Below are 17,132 nucleotides of genomic sequence, written 5' to 3' on the forward strand. Positions count from 1 at the left end.
TCTTTGTTATATTTGTTGTATCTTGTTTACTTCTTGTTAAATAAGAATTATATAAAATTTGTTGGTATAAATCACTTTTCAGTGGAACAGTCAGGATTATGATCTTATAGCTTTAGCTGTGACTTCCTCTTGACTTTTCTTAGAAATAGTTTTCTTTTAAAAAGTTAAATTGCCAAATGTTAGATTTTATTCATGTCAAATTTTTTCTCATAAGAAATGGCCTTCCTTTCTAATATTCTTGTGTAATTAAAACCAAGTGTTATAGTTTTAGTCTAAAGTATATTCACTCCTTATAGAAAGCTTTTACGGAAATTGTATCGGTAATTCTGTCTTTTTAATAAGAATAGGAATTTGGAAAAGTTGTTTACAGTCTTTTTGAAAGTGAAAGTTTCTCAGTTGTGTCTGACTCTTTGTGACCCCCTGGACTGTAGTCCATGGAATTCTCCAGGCCAGAATGCTAGAGTGGGTAGCTTTTCCCTTCTCTAGGGATCTTTCCAACCCAGGGATCAAACCCAGGTCTCCCACACTGCAGGCAGATTCTTTACCAACTGAGCCACAAGGGAAGCCCAAGAATACTAGAGAGGGTAGCCTATCCCTTCTCCAGTGGACCGTCCTGACCCAGGAATTGAACTGGCGTCTCCTGCATTGCAGGCAGATTCTTTACCAACAGAGCTATTAGGGAAGCCCCTACAGTCTTTTTATTTAAGGTTTAAATTTTTCTTTAGGTAATTTAGTGTAAGGTAGTCATATGTTGAGGTGAAATTTGGTATTTCAGTATAGATTTTCCCCATATGTTTTAGAATAGTGCCATTTAAGAAATGTTTCTTTTAATAAACTGTATTTAAAGAACTGCTTTTTGGTAACTAAACAAATAAACGTTTTAAGTATATGAATTCATGTTTAGATGTTTAAAAATGAATTTCCAGTAGAATGAGAAAGATTCCTAAAATGCCCAGAATCTCTGTTCTGTGATTTGAAAAAGTATTTGCTTAATTTTTTTTTTCCTTAACAGGTATGATGAATTCAAATTTGGCTGTACCTCTCTAAGAGTACCTCCAGATTTACTTTACCAAATTAGGCATGATATCACAGTGTCCCCCAATGGGATAGCTTTTGTCAAGGTAATACTCTCTTATAAATGAAAGGTATCAACTGTGATTTAACCTTTGGAGAGCTAATGGTCTAGATGTTGTTGGCATATAATACAAAAAAAAAGCTTACTTCAATATCTCAAAAAAATCAAAGATACAAGGAATCTTCTAAGAAATTTTTTAAATCATTTAAAAAAAAAATAATGATCTTATTTTGCATGAATTTAGGTTTAAATCTTTTGTTAGACTTTAGTTTTTTAATAAACTATTGCAAGAAATAGATTGCATATATACCTCCTGCCCTCTATTAGAATCTGGTTGACTTAGATAGCTACGTGATGGTCACAACAGTGTTAACTTACAAAGATTAAAACTGCTTTAGCATGCACTTTACTAATTGTTCTATATATTTTAAATTAAGACTGTCTTAAAAGTGATACTCTAATATATTTATTGATTATATTTTTAAGAAGATACCCAGACTTATAACAGAGTTCTTTTTTCTCTCTCTGTCTCCCCTCAAAAAGAGACTAAAAAGCCTCATAAATGAATAAATCAAAGGCAAATAGGAAGAGATCTAGGAGAAGATTATATTGCCTCTCATATGCCAACTTCATTCCTTTTCTATTTCCTTAGCAGTGAGTCTGTAAGAATCACGGGACAGTAGAGTAGTTGGTGGTGGTAGCATGGACCCCACTAGCCCTCAAATTCATTCTGGTGTACTTAGCAAAAGTAGCATCATTCTCTACCAATCAAAGGATGCTATGTTTAAAGAATATTCTAAAATTAGCCATTTAGATATGAGGAAAAATTTTACCAGGAGAGTTCAGGATATATTCCATTTTGGAAAACGTTATATTTTAACATAATAACACATCATGTCTTAACATAAACATGGCTGCTTCAAAAGGTACACAGAATGAATTAGAGGTTAGAATATGTTTTCATTGTCGCATATCTAGTAGCTTATTATTTTATCTCCATTTAACAGCATTTTAAGAACTTGCATCTACATTTTGACCCGATGTGTAAAGCTTAATGAAAGTTAGTTTTTTTTTTTTTTAGTATTCAGGAGTGTTATTATACTATCCCTGAGGTTTTAATTGTTCAGTCTGACATGCATTACCTTGCACGTGTCTGTGAATCATCCTCAAAGTTAATACTGTTTTGTGATTTTCATTCCTAGTGGAGTTCTCGTAAATTCTCCCTAGTCTTGATTAATACAAATGATTTTTTTTTTTTTTGGCGTCAACAAATTTTATCACCTCACTATTCATCCCCTCTTCCAGATTGCTAATAAATATAGGCCGGAGGGGATGGCTTAGTGGTCTAAGCATCAGATTTGAAATACCTAGAGTCCCTGGAACTGCAGGTTTGAATGTCAGCAGAGTCAACCCAGCTCATCATTCTTCCAAGGTAGATAAATGGAGTTCCATGCAGATTACTGTGTGGGGTCATTAGGATGAGATCTTTTAAAACTGAGGTTTGTTATGAGTGATACAAATCCCGTGTGTCTTTCTGAAAGAGTGGGGGTTTGGATCAAAGTTGTGACAAAATTTCCCTCTGAACTCGTGTGGTTTTTTACGTTCTAGTTGGCATCCTCCGTCCTGGAGGTCTCTGAGCTCACATAGTAGTGCTACAGTAGATTTGTAAACATTACAGGAAGCTTTTAGGAGAAAAGCCCTCTTCAAAAGAAAGAAAATGTGATGATTTTATATTGACTGCCACTGGTCTTGTGGCCACTCTTACTATTTGTTTCAATTCATGACAGTTGGCCATTGTTATACTTTTTGCTTCCTTCTTAATTATCTAAACCTATAATAATTATGGGATCTAAACATTCTTTTTTTTTTCCCTTTATGATAGCCTTCAGTAAGAAAGGGTGTGCTACCAAGAATGCTTGAGGAGATTTTGAAGACTAGACTCATGGTGAAGCGGTCAATGAAGGCTTACAAGCAGGACAGAGTCCTTTCACGAATGCTTGATGCACGTCAGCTAGGACTTAAGCTGATAGCAAATGTCACATTTGGCTATACAGCTGCTAATTTTTCTGGGAGAATGCCATGCATTGAGGTAAGTGATACAAGTCTATAGTTTTTTTAAAAGAGACTAAAGCGGCATTAAATGAATACCTGTTCATTGAAGCATTTTGTTTTTTTAAAGTGTTTCATTTCCATGACATAGCATCAGTTTTTCTTAAACCAGGGCTTATATACATACATATTCTTAGAGATTTGTGGGTTTTCTCTATGAGAACTCTATTTAATGATAATTTTATAAATTAGCATACACATTCTGGATACCTGGATGACCATATCGTAATCCATTATTGGCATGAGGTTTCTGTGCCACCTTTACAGCATTGTTTACAGTAATACTGGTACTAAATAATTCCTTTTAATGTATTGGTAGAGATCTGAGCCTAGTTCATTTGTCTTCTCTAAATGTCAAAAAAAAAGTCATTCCCTATTTACTAGTATACCGGTAGATATAAAGTAAAACCTTTCTTTTGCAGTAGTTCAGTTCAGTTCCTCAGTTGTGTCTGACTCTTTGCGACCCCATGAACTGCAGCACGCCAGGCCTCCCTGTCCATCACCAACTCCCAGAGTTTACTCAAACTCATCTCCATTGAGTCGGTAATGCCATCCAACCATCTCATCCTCCGTCGTCCCCTTCCCGCCTTCAGTCTTTCCCAGCATCAGGGTATCTTTTCAAATGAGTCAGTTCTTTGCATTAGGTGGCCAAAGTATTAGAGTTTCAGCTTCAACATCAGTCCTTCCAATGAATATTTCCTTTAGGATGGACTGGTTGGATCTCCTTGCAGTCCAAGGGACTCTAAAGAGTCTTTCTAGCACTACAGTTCAAAAGCATCAATTAAGACACTCTTCATTAAAAAGTCTAATTTCTTATTATTTACTAAATTAGGGTGTTAATTGGACATAAATACAAAGTAGTATGACAGAGTAATACAGTAATTCACTAATTGAGAAAAGAACAGAGTACTGTTGTTTGGTTGATGATCTTTTCATGCCAAATGAAGGCTAGAGCATTGTGGTATGCCATATTTGCAGTCGTTCAGCAAAGGAAAAGCAGTGGAAGAATAAAGTCCCCGGACAGCTCACAGTAGGCAAAGTAAACTGCAAAAACTTGTGCAAGGGACTTCTGGTTATATGTCCAGCATGTAAGAAACTCAAAGTCTCCACTCTGTCCTCCCACCAAGTAAGCCAAACAAACGGAAGAGTCAACAACTCTTCTTAGATCTGTTGGAGAGGCGAAGTCACAGGGTAAACTGCTACCCCTCCCCCCAACTGAAGAGGCCCAACAGGTGAATACAGAGACTCACAGCTTACCAGAGTATAATCCATGAGCACAAGTCTGAGAACCAGTGCCACAGTAAAAATAGAACCATAGCTGATGAATTGCTGGAGGCTCAGGCTAAACAAATCTGAGAGAGAAAAAACCCCAATGGACCCAGTCATCAGGGTCCCCACACAACTAGGAGCTGAGGCAGGTTTTCACAGTGAATATCAGTGAAAAATTTCCTTGTGCTTCTGGCACAGAGAGGGGAAAAGAACCATTCTGAAATACACTAGAGTGTTCTGTGTTTAACAAAGTCTGCCCTCAGGAGAAACTATTTAAGCAGAGCCCAAGCTGTTGGAGTTTCATCAGAGCCTAACTGACCTGGGAAAAGAGAAATACCCAACTCCAACTGCTCTAGCCTTCTACATGGAAGAAAAATACTCTGGCCTGCTCTAGTCATCCTGTCCCACCAAAGTGGGGTGAAAAATTGAAAATTATTTATGAAGTCTATAGTCCAGAGGCACAGGTTCACTGAAAAACAGACCTACTCTTAGGACTGAAGAGCACGTCCTTCTCTCCCCAGCACCTTTTCCACATTACTAAAGGCCTGTTTATAGCAGTTCCTTTTACCCAGTACATCATGTCTGGCTGTCAGAAGGAATTGCAAGACATACCAAAAGCCAAAAAACACAGAAGAAACAAAGAAAGCACCAGAATCAGACTCAGATAGGGAAGGGATGTTGGCACTATCAGACTGCAAATTTAAAACTATGGTTAGGATGCTAAGAGCTCCCTCCAATGGCTAAAATAGATAGCATGCAAGAATAGATGGGCAATATAAGCAAAGAGGTAGAAATTCTAAGAAAGAACTAAAAAGAACTGCTAGAAATCAAAAATACTGTAAGAGAAATGAAAAATGCCTCTGACTACTACACTGAACATGGCTAAGAAAAAAATCTCTGAGCTTGAAGAACTCTTGGTAGAAACTGCTAAAACTCAAAAGAAGAAAAAAAAAGGAAAAGGTGTCCTAATACTATAGTGTGATATATATGTAATAAAAATTCCAGAAAGAAAGAAAAGAACAGAAGGAATACTGAAACAATAATGACTGAGAACTTCCCCTAATTAATGTCAGACATCCGCTTGCTCCTTGGAAGGAAAGCTATGACAAACTTAGTGTATTAAAAGGCAGAGACATGACTTTGCTGACAAAGGTCCGTACAGTCAAAGCTATGGTTTTGCCAGTAGTCATGTACGGATGTTAAAGTTGGACCATTAAGAAGTGCTGAAGAGCTGATGCTTTCTAACTGTGGTGCTGAAGAAGACTCTTTAGAGTCCCTAGAACAGCAGGGAGATCAAACCAGTCAGTCCTAAAGGAAATCAATCTTGTATATTCATTGAAGGACTGATGCTGAAGCTGAAGCTTCGATTATTTGGCCACCTGGTGTGAAGAGCCGACTCATTGGAAAAGACCCTGATGCTGAGAAAGATTGAAGGCAAAAGGAAAAGAGGGAGGCATAGGATGAGGTGGTTAGATAGCATCACGAACTCAAAGACCATGAATTTGAGCAAACTCTGGGAGATAGTAAAGGACAGGGAAGCCTGGTATGCTGCAGTCCATGGGGTCTCAAAGAGTCTGACATGATTTAGCAACTGAAGAACAATAGGAGCAAATGGTCAAACACCAAACTACAGATCCAGGAAGTTCAGAGAACACCAAACAGAATAAATGCCAAAAAAAAAAACAACCCAAAAACCTAAACCTAGGGACATCATTTTCATACTGCAGAAAATCAACAATAAAAGTCCTCAAAGAAGCCAAAGGGTAAGAACCACCTAGCTTATAGAGAAGCAAAGGTAAGAATTATATGCAACTTTTCCTCAGAAACCGTGCCAGGCAAGAAAAAAATGGAATAAAATATACCGTACAAAATTATCATTCAAAAGTGAAGGAGAAATTAAGATTTCTCAGACACATAAAACTTGAGGGAATTAGTTGGCATAGACCTGCCTTGCAAGATTTGGTTAAAAGAAGTTCTTCAGAGAGAAGGAAAGTGACAACAGGTCAGAAACCTAGATCCACAAAGAATGGAAGAGCATCAGAGAAGGAATAAGTAAGAGTAAAAGAAGCCCTTTTATTTCTCTTAATTGATCTAACAGGTAATGATCTGTTCAAAATAATAATAGCAAAAAAAGTATTTGATTAGGTATGTTTTTATATATGTACATTTGTATAACTAAAATGAATGACAAATGGTACAAGGACTGGGAGGAACAGATTAGGATTCTTTCATTTTAAAGTACTCACACTACCTATGAAGTGGTTTAGTGGGTTTTGAAAATGGTGTATTGAAAGTAAATATAAATACTGCAAGATTTTGGGCAACCACCATAAAAAGTTTTTTAAAAAGAAATATAACTAATGTGTAATATAAAATAGTCAAACCAAAAAAGCAGTAAAAGAGTGGAAATTAAAAATAGGAACAAAGCAAAGGCAACATCGAAAATAAAGAAAATCAGGAAGAACATAGTTGAACTCAACAACACAATAAAAGGGCATTTACAAACTACTTCATCCAAAAACAGCTGAATACATATTCTTCTCCAGCTCACAAGGAGCATGTAAGATAGACCACATTCTGGACCATGAAATATACCTTAATAACTTTAAAAGAATAGATTATATAGTGTATTCTGCTTTCAGATCAGAATTGAATTAAACTAGAGATCAATAATGGAGAAGGCAATGGCACCCCACTCCAGTACTCTTGCCTGGAAAATCCCATGGGCGGAGGAGCCTGGTGGGCTGCAGTCCATGGGGTCTCTAGGAGTTGGACACGACTGAGCAACTTCACTTTGACTTTTCACTTTCATGCATTGGAGAAGGAATGGCAACCCACTCCAGTATTCTTGCCTAGAGAATCCCAGGGACGGGGGAGCCTGGTGGGCTGCCATCTATGGGGTCACACAGAGTCGGACACAACTGAAGCGACTTAGCAGCAGCAGCAGAGATCAATAACAGAAAGATAGCTGGAAAATTCCCCAAATACTTAAGAGATTAAATAGCCAATTTCTAAATAATAGGTCAAAGAAAAAAATCTCAAAAGAGAAATTTTTAAATTATTTTGAACTAAATGAAAATACAATTTATCAGTTTGTGGAGATCAGCAAAAACAGTACTTAGAAGGAAATTTATAGATTGAATGCATCTAAGCTTGATCTGAAAGGATACAAGCACGCCAATGTGCACTGCAGCACTGTTTACAATAGCCAAGACATGGATGCAACATAACTGTCCATTGGCAGGAGAACGGATAAAAAAGATGTGGCACGTATATACTATGGAATATTACTCAGCCATTAAAAAAGTGAAATAATTCCATTTAGCACAGCATGGATGAATGTAGAGGCTGTCATCCTGAGTGAAGCAAGTCAGAGAAGGAGAAATATTGTATGACATCCTTTATATGTGGAATCTAAAAAGAAATGATACAAATGAACTTACCTACAAGACTTATTAGAAAACAAACTTTTATGATTGCCAGGGGGAAGGAATGGTCGTGCACATACTGCTATATTTCAAATGGATAACCAACAAAGACCTACTGTATAGTATATGGAACTCTGCTCAATATTATGTGGCAGCCTGGATGGGAGGGTAGTTTCGGGAAGAATGGATACATGTATATGTATTGCTGGGTCCCTTTGCTGTTGACCTGACACTACCACAGCATTGTTAATCAGCTATATCCCAATACCGAGTAAAAAGTTAAAAAAAAAATACACCAAGCACAATACCCTCAACATCTCCATGTTGCTGCATATGGCAAGATTACCTTCTTTTGTATAGCTAAATAATATTTTATCATATATAAACTACATTTTCTTTATCCATTCATCCATCATGGACACTTAGCTTGTTTCCATGTCTTGACTATTGTAAGTAATGCTGCAGTGAACATGAGGATATAGGCTTCTTTTCCAGTTAGAGTTTTTGTTTCCTTCAGATAAATACCCAGAGGTGGAGTTGCTGCATCATACTTTCAATTTTTGGAAGAACCTCCATGCTGTTTTCTATAGTGGCTGCACCAATTTACATTTCCACCAACAGTGCACAAGGGTTCCCTTTTCTCCACATCGTTACCAGCATTCTTTTCAGAGAATTTTTACTTTAAATATTTTTCTTATTATGACTTTTCAGGATCCCAACCATTGGCTAAATTATGAAACCAATTAATTTTTCTTCTTTTTAAATCCATTCTCTTAGCCCTGTAATCTTATTTATTAGGAACTGTTACACAAAGTAGCAGAATCAGTTTTAATGTAATTCCCACTCGTTTCTTCTCCTCCAGTGCTCGACCGTGCCCCTCGCTCTCATGCCTGAGTTCTTCATAGAGCATGGACCTCAGGGCCAGCTGCAAAAGTTCTGACTCTTCCGGGTGTAGTTTAAATGGGTCAGAGTAGATGGCAGGAGGAAGACATTTAGGATCAGTGTATGTGTGTATTTATTTGTATGTGTAGATCTCAGAATCATATTTGACTCTAATTCTGGATGGCTCGCCCATTTAGCTATTTGCTATCACATATTTTTATCTTGTGAAAGTGGCAAAAGACAGACTGAATGTTTTGTTTAAACTTGAATTTCAATTAGATGACATGATTGATTCTTTTAATGTATTAGGTTGTAGTTCATATTCTCAAGGTTTTCTAATGCACAAAAGGTCTCAACAGGATTTATGATCTTAATTTAAAAACCAAATTAAGTTTCTGTGATCAGTTTATTTATTCCTTTGTTCATATACTTAATATTTCCTTTGTAAACATCTTTAAACAGCCTTTAAATTATTAATAAATCCTGCATTTAGTTCATATAATTCATATTTTACAGTAAAATGGGAAAGATCATTATAAATACTGTTTGCAAAAGAAAAAGTACATAATTCTTACTTTAAAACTTTAAAAAGTAATGTTCCATTTATGCTGAACAGCAGTTTCCCTAGCCTTTAGCTTTAATGAGTTTAATAAATGAAGCAGCAGTGCTATATTAGCCTCCTTAATTTATTTAACTATGAAATATAATTAGCTTGCTTCTCATATTTGTCAAGATCCATCATCTTTTTTGCTTTGTCAGCTTATGCCATTATCGTTGTTAAAACTTACCAATCACCAATGAAAGAACCCTTGTTAGACATATATCTGCTTACCTGATTTAAATTGAACACTGTGATATATTTTTCATCATATAATCATGCATTTTTCCTTGCATTCAGTATTAATATAAAAATTATGTATAACCAATCACTGATATTTAGGTTCAGCATAAACTTTTTTAAAATTTATTTTAATTGAAGGCTAATTACTGTACAAGATTGTAGTGGTTTTTGCCATACATTGACATGAATCAGTCATGGGTGTACATGTGTCCCCCATCCTGAACCCCCCTGCCTCCTCCCTCCCCATCCCATACCTCAGGGTTGTCCCAGTGCACGGGCTTTGAGTGCTTTAATGATACTGAAAGAAATTATTATAACACTCCAACAGAAAAAATTTGAAAGATATACATGCACACACATGCATATACACAGTGTGGTCTCCTGTTGGTATAAAGGCATATTAGAAAGTCCTTGAATAAATAAGGTTTATTCTTCTAGGATCAAATATAGCTATCCTTGTATACAGTGCAGTCCATTATACTTACACTCACACAGGCAAGTCTGTATATTGATTGGTTTCTTCTTTTAAATTATTCATCCATCCCATTTTCTTCTTGAGTACCTGAAGAAGGAATAATGAATGGCACTGGTGACTATTCTGTTTTCTTTTCAGTGTTCTTTTCTCCTTGTTTCAGTTTTAGAAATATTCAGTAATGAAAATTAAGTATTATACATTAAAGCCTATTGTCTTATACTAAACTATATTAAGAAATTTTTTCCTATGTGTTTGTACCAACAGGTTGGTGATAGTATTGTTCACAAAGCCAGAGAAACTTTGGAACGAGCTATTAAACTGGTGAATGACACCAAGAAATGGGGTGCCAGGGTTGTATATGGTGATACTGACAGGTAATGAACTTTCTGTTTTGTAGTTGTCCTTTTGCATCTCTTCAGATATTCATTTCAGTGTTTGAAATGCCTTAAGGGTAATCCTTCCTAAGAATAGAATTCTACCTAAGTTCTCTCCAGTTTTTGTGAGCCGCAGACTGTGAAGATTCCCATGGTATCTCTCCAGGTAGCAAGTATGTAGATGTGATGGTGCGTTAGTTGTGTCCAATTCTTTGCAACCCTCTGGACTGTAGCCCACCAGGCTCCTCTGTCCATGGGATTCTCCAGGCAAGAATACTGGAGTGGGTTGCCATTTCCTTCTCCAAGGGATGGATGTTCCCAACCCAGGGATCAAATCCACATCTCCTGCTTTGGCGCAGGTGGATTCTTTACTGCTGAGCCATCTGGGAACCCTTAAGTATTTAGATAGGGATCTGTAAAAACTGTATATACAGGAGTCTAGTCTGTTTAAAGAAAGAGTTTTTAATGTGAAGAATTCCTCAGATAGCTGCAGGTCTCTGAATTTAAATATATATCTTAAAATAATCAAACTGTTTTGGAAAAACAGTTGCCAAAGGTAAGAGTGGTTCACTTTTCACTGGGCCCCAAAATCTGTTGCCCTTCTTATATAAACAGTTCATATAGGTAAATACAGTTTTCACTTTTGATTCCAGAGGCTCACAGACTTCCTAAAGCCCATCATCTATGAGCTGACAAAGGATAGGACTGCCTTTGAATCCTAAAAATAACTTCAACCTGGCTTACTTTGATATTTTTCAGGGCCCAGTTATTTATGTAATATCCTATTTATATGACTTAATAAAATTTTTCTAGAATATAGGGGTTATGCAAGTTTCTTGGAGTCTGAAATTTTCTTTTCATATTAAAGGCTTAAAGTCACAGTGATCATTCTAAGAGCATTTGCTTCAGGAGCTCTGATCACTTTACAGTGCAGTGGACCAATCAGAAATAATGCTTCTAATCAGTGAAAATAGCTTCCAGCTAATCTTTAACCAGCATTTAATCTTCTCCAGTTTTTTAGTGCACATAAAATCAGCATAATCATATTAATGCTGAATAAGACCTTGTCTTCACATAGCAGCTGTTTCATTATCAACAGATGGGGATAGTTTCAAGTTATTCAGGCCCCATTTATCCACAGTCTCTACTGTTCCCCATCAAAAGCCACTCCTCACTTTGAGTATTTTACTGCTCTGTAAAACCACTTCTGCTGAGAGGTCTAGCAAAATAAAAATTACTAGGACACAATTTTCCAGAGCTCCTCACAAAATAATTAGGGAAGAGGAGACAAACTTTAAAATACTGAATTTAATTCAGGGTCTTAAATGTCAGTGGTTGACAGCACACACCCAGAATCAGAAATTGGCATGATTCTGATTATACTTATGTTGTTTAGCCTTTAATATTTTTAGGAAATCAAACAAATCAAAAAACACGGACTTAGAATATCAGGCTGGAAGAGGATTTTTGGGTCAGAGTTTCCATGTGGCTGGAAGAAAATCCTAGGAGGCCCATTCTCAGGTGCTCCTTAGGAGCAGATTCCCCTGGAGTAAGAAGTGTGTCTGAGATCACCCAACTAGTAAGACATAGAGCTCAGACGGTAAAGAGACTGCCTGCAATGCAGGAGACCAGGGTTTGATCCCTGGGTCAGGAAGATCCCCTGGAGAAGGGAATGGCTACCCACTCCAGTATTCTTGCTGGAGAATTCCATGGACAGAGGAGCCTGGTGGGCTACAGTTCATGAGGTCGTAAAGTGCCGGTCGTGACTGAGCAACTTTCACTACTACATCAGATATCCCAGGTTCTTTTTATGATTCTAATCAATGAAATGTATTTGCAGTATCATTAGAACTTTTGATCACCATTCACCGTCTGATTCATCCAGTAATGCTTACTGAAATATACTGAATGAGGACACTTTACTCTAGGGCATGCATTCTCAATGGTAGTAACATTGCCCCAACAGAGTACAAATCGGTCTTTGAGGAGCAAACCACTTAGATAGTGTGGTGGATCTGGGCCCCACGAAGATCAGCTGTACCCAACAATATTTTATTCCTTATTGATTACTTTCTCTTGTTAAATTTACTTTTTTAACTTCTTTTTTTTTTGGAGCAGACAATAATGATACCATAGTGAGAAGTACTGCTCTAGGGATAACAGATGAATGCTTGATGGAAGGAAAGAGTTCTTTACCAAGAGTGAGATGTGGAGTCTCTTTCTAGCTATGCTCCTAACTGATTGCATGGCCATCAAAAAGTCACTTGAGCCTCTCTCAGACTATCATCAGACCACATCTGATACATGATGATGAATGACCATTGGCTCCCTCCAATTTCAAGACTGCTGATTTTGTGAATCTTGGAGTCTAGCTAAGGGAGACCAGTTACCAAAGCATCAAAATTACTCTGTCAGAAAGGGTGTTTCTTTCTCAAGAGCAGATATAATTGTGGTTCTCAACAATATTTGTCCCATCTTAGTGGGACAGACCTACTTCCATCAGCTATTGAAGCTCTCTCTAGTAGTGGTTCTCAGGCAGGATAGGGAAGGACGTTTGACAACATACGCGTCCAGGGCAGCAGAACGGTGCTGGGGAACTAGAGCAAAGAGTCCCTCAGGAAATTCATCTGCGTGTAATTGAGAAAAGGCCTCCTGGGTGATTCTAATACCCCACTCAGCTCTCCATCCCATGTGAAATGACAACCACTCCTTTAAGACAGTCTCTCTCTGTAGGCTAGTCGCCTTAATTCTGTTAAGTGACCAAAAATTCCCATTAATCCTGGTCAGCTCCCTTGAAGCTTAGCTTCAACTATAACTGGCCAAAAGAGTATAGATGAACTCAAGTAAATTTACTGACACTGCTAGATAAAATCTCAAATACATATATATACTATTGTAATAACTTTTAACGTAAAGTATTTATAACTTTAATTTTTTTGTCAGCTGTATCAAAATACAGTTTTTAACAAAGTACACAGTATATATAGTTCAGCACACAAAATGTATAGACACATATAATCAGCTGCCACCCCACTCAAGATACAGAACATTCTGTCCCTGTTGAAGTTCTGCCGTGCTCCACTGCAGTCAGTCCCTCGTTTTCATCCCATACCCCTAGGCAACCATTTACCTGATTTCATTTACCACAGCTTAGTTTTAAGTATAATAATTGTTTTTTTTTAAGTTTGGTATTTACATCTAAACTAAAACATACCCTTAGCATATGATTCAACAGTACTACTCTCGATATATACCTAAGAGAAATGAAAGCTTCGGTCCACATAAATCCCTGATGCAACTCTTCATTGTAGTTTTATTGATGGTCCAAAACTGCAGTCCAGATGTTCCTCAATGGATGAATGAACAAATGTGACATATCCATAAGAGAATACTATTCAGCATTAAAAAGGAACCAGTGTTACTTCAGCAATATGGGTCTATCTCAAAATTATGTTGAGTAAAAGAATCCCGACAAGTATATTAGCTTTGTATACTATGTAAAATTCTTGAAAAAAGCAAACTTATAGTAACTGAAAGCAGGTTGTGTTGCCTGGGATCCAAAGTGGAGTAGAGAATTATTGCAAAGGAATACAAGGGAACTCCATGGGGTCATGAAAATGTCCTATATCTTGACTCTGGTGGTAGTTACACAGATGTATTAGTTTTCTAGGGCTGTCACAGATCTGGTGGTTTAAACACAGAAATTTACTCTCACAGTTCTGGCTGAAGCCCAGGATGGAGGCGTGCGTTAGCAGGTGTGCTTTCTCCTGAAGCCTCTCGGCTTGCCTTGCAGGTGGCCACCTCTTACTTTGCCCTCACATGCCCTTTCCTCCCTTCACGTGCAGCCTTGGTATTTCTTTGTTTAGTTTCCTCTTACAAGGATACCAGATTAGGCTCACCCTAACCACCTAAATTAGAGCCACATTTTAACTTAATCATCTCTTTTAAGGCCCTGTCTCCAAGTATAGTCACGTTCTGAGATACTGGGGGTTAGGGTTTCAAAATAGGACTTTAAGGGACACAGTTCAGCCCATCACAAGTCTTACACATTTGTCAATATTCGTGAACTATACACTTAAAGTATATTCATTTCATTATATGCAGATTGTATCTGTATATACTACTGGTGGGATTATACATCAGAAATAGCTTTCTGCAAAAAAAAAAAAAGCTTTCTGGAATTCAGTTTCACATTATCTTTCAGAAAATATTTTTAGTGTATACCATTTATCTGGAAATTCCACTTTTAGGAATTTATTCTAAGGACATAGAGTGTGTGCCATGTTTACTATTACATATGAAATATTAGAAAAAAATTTAATGACAATATCCATACATTGAAATACAGAACTGTTAAAATAATGTAAAAGAACTAAATGTGGGGAAATGTTCATAATACACTATTAAATGAAAGGGGAAAGTTATCAAACTTTATGATCTGTGATCCCAAATGAGAAAAGATTTACAGATGGACACAAAAGATATACAGATTTTCTGGTGTCTTTGATCTGAGCAGTGAGATTATAAGTGGCTGTTCTCTTTGTGCCTTTTAGTGTTTTCTGACTGTTCTTCGGTGAACAAGTTTTATGTATGTGTGTTCTTTTCTAAGTTGGGTGGTTCTGAAAGGAAATCTCCCATATCACAAGTAAATTTTCCATTTCTTTATAATCACATCTTTTATTTTGTGACTGACATAACTGTGTGTCATAAAAAGCCGTAAATGTATAGGAATGACTCAGGACCTTCTTGGCAGCTGTGCTAACTGGTCTGTGTGTAGCTAAACTAGAAACATTAAATACTTTAAGGATCTGTAACAAGATATATCATGGGTACACAAGGCAAGGGTGATAAAACAAAGCTCAGACAGGAAACAACTTAGTAAGGAAGAGTAAGGAGAAGGGTTTTCCCTGGTATTATAGTATTAGGCAGGAAAATTACTATTGATGAGAATTTGTTGCAACTTCCTTATTACTCTACTCTATTTTTAATCCTCTTAGTCTGTTTGTGCTACTGAAAGGAGCCACTAAGGAGCAGTCTTTTAAGATTGGGCAAGAAATTGCTGAAGCTGTAACTGCTACCAACCCTAAACCAGTGAAATTGAAGTTTGAAAAGGTAAGAGAAACGTAATACTAAAAATGACTTATAAAATTCGCATACCTTCTAGAGATTTCTGATTTCTTAATACATTTTCAGGGTATACAGGTCTGTGAAAGTGTTAAATTTAAAGTATTTTTCCATTAGTTTGGTATCATTTTCACAAAATTTTTTTTAGTAATATCTGATATAAAGAAATGAAAAGACTGTTCGACTTAACTATCAATGTGCAGCCCCAAACTTCATGGTATAAAACAAGCAGCATTTTGTTACGCTCCCAGATTTCATGGGCCAGGAATTCAGAAAGGGTACAGCTGGATGGCATGTCTCTGCTCCACGACGTCTGGATCCTCAGCTGGACAGCTCAGGACTATTCTGGGAGAATGTGATGCTGTGGACATTCAGCCTGTGTAGCAAAGTGAAGAGCATGGTGTCCTGAGAAACTACCAGTGGACATGAGATTTTACCTGAAATAGATTACAGGCCTAAACATAAAAGCAAAACCTGTACAACTGCTCAAAGAAAACAAACCATCTGTTAAGAATTGTGATGCATATGTTCATGAATATTGGTCTGTAGTGGTTTTGTTTTTGTTTTCTGCTTGTATTGTCTTTGCTTTGGAGACAGGGTAAAAAAAAAAGCTGACCTCATGAGTTGGAAGTTCATCCCCCTACTTTAGTATATACAGGTTAGCTTGGCATTCAAGACACTCTGTAACCTGGTCGCAAAGAATCATGACTGAGCACCACCACCACAAGATATCAAAATCTGAAGCTAAACTGGTGCTTTGAGATAAATTTATATATTTAAAGTGCTTATATTAAAAATTTGTTTAAAATTAGTGATTCACGTTTGTAAATTAACAAAACAGGAAAAGAGAAGCAAACTAATCCCAAAGGAAGGAAATAATAAAGAGTGGATGTTAATGAAATGGTTCTTCAGAAAGTTCTATAAATGGTTAAACCACTAGCTAGAATGATCAAGGGTTAACATAAATTATCAATATCAAAAATAAAAGGTGGGATGTTACTAGAGTTTACAGATACCAAAATCATTTCAGTTCAGTTCAGTTGCTCAGTCGTGTCCGACTCTTTGCGACCCCATGAATCGCAGCATGCCAGGCCTCCCTGTCCATCACCAACTCCCGGAGTTTACTCAAACTCACGTCCATCGAGTCAGTGATGCCATCCAGCCATCTCATCCTCTTTGTCCCCTCCTCCTCCTGCCCCCAATCCCTCCCAGCATCAGAGTCTTTTCCAGTGAGACAACTCTTTGCGTGAGGTGGCCAAAGTACTGGAGTTTCAGCTTTAGCATCATTCCTTCCAAAGAAATCCCAGGGCTGCCGGGAGAAATATCAATAACCTCAGATATGCAGATGACACCACCCTTATGGCAGAAAGTGAAGAGGAACTAAAAAGCATCTTGATGAAAGTGAAAGTGGAGAGTGAAAAAGTTGGCTTAAAGCTCAACATTCAGAAAACGAAGATCATGGCATCCGGTCCCATCACTTCATGGGAAATAGATGGGGAAACAGTGGAAACAGTGTCAGACTTTATTTTTGGGGGCTCCAAAATCACTGCAGATG

The 17,132-nt window shown here is 37.2% G+C and overlaps 1 protein-coding gene and 1 long non-coding RNA gene across 7 annotated transcripts in view; one reads left to right on the plus strand and one right to left on the minus strand.

Moving 5' to 3' along the window:
- Window positions 1-17,132, plus strand: part of REV3L (REV3 like, DNA directed polymerase zeta catalytic subunit) — a 178,112-nt gene that overhangs the window by 147,837 nt on the left and 13,143 nt on the right. For all 6 annotated transcript variants that reach the window (XM_024996589.2, XM_024996590.2, NM_001206172.2 and 3 more), the window contains exons 24-27: window positions 1,013-1,121; window positions 2,958-3,164; window positions 10,344-10,453; window positions 15,451-15,565. In XM_024996589.2, coding sequence (XP_024852357.1) covers window positions 1,013-1,121; window positions 2,958-3,164; window positions 10,344-10,453; window positions 15,451-15,565 — 541 coding nt within the window. The remainder of the gene's footprint in view (window positions 1-1,012; window positions 1,122-2,957; window positions 3,165-10,343; window positions 10,454-15,450; window positions 15,566-17,132) is intronic.
- LOC132346162 (uncharacterized) lies at window positions 10,013-15,451 on the minus strand. Its single transcript, XR_009495919.1, has 2 exons — window positions 13,708-15,451; window positions 10,013-10,166 (listed from the first exon to the last, which is right to left on the minus strand). It is a non-coding gene; the product is annotated as an uncharacterized lncRNA (long non-coding RNA).

Source organism: Bos taurus, chromosome 9 (genome assembly GCF_002263795.3).
Source record: "Bos taurus isolate L1 Dominette 01449 registration number 42190680 breed Hereford chromosome 9, ARS-UCD2.0, whole genome shotgun sequence".
NCBI lineage: Eukaryota > Metazoa > Chordata > Mammalia > Artiodactyla > Bovidae > Bos > Bos taurus.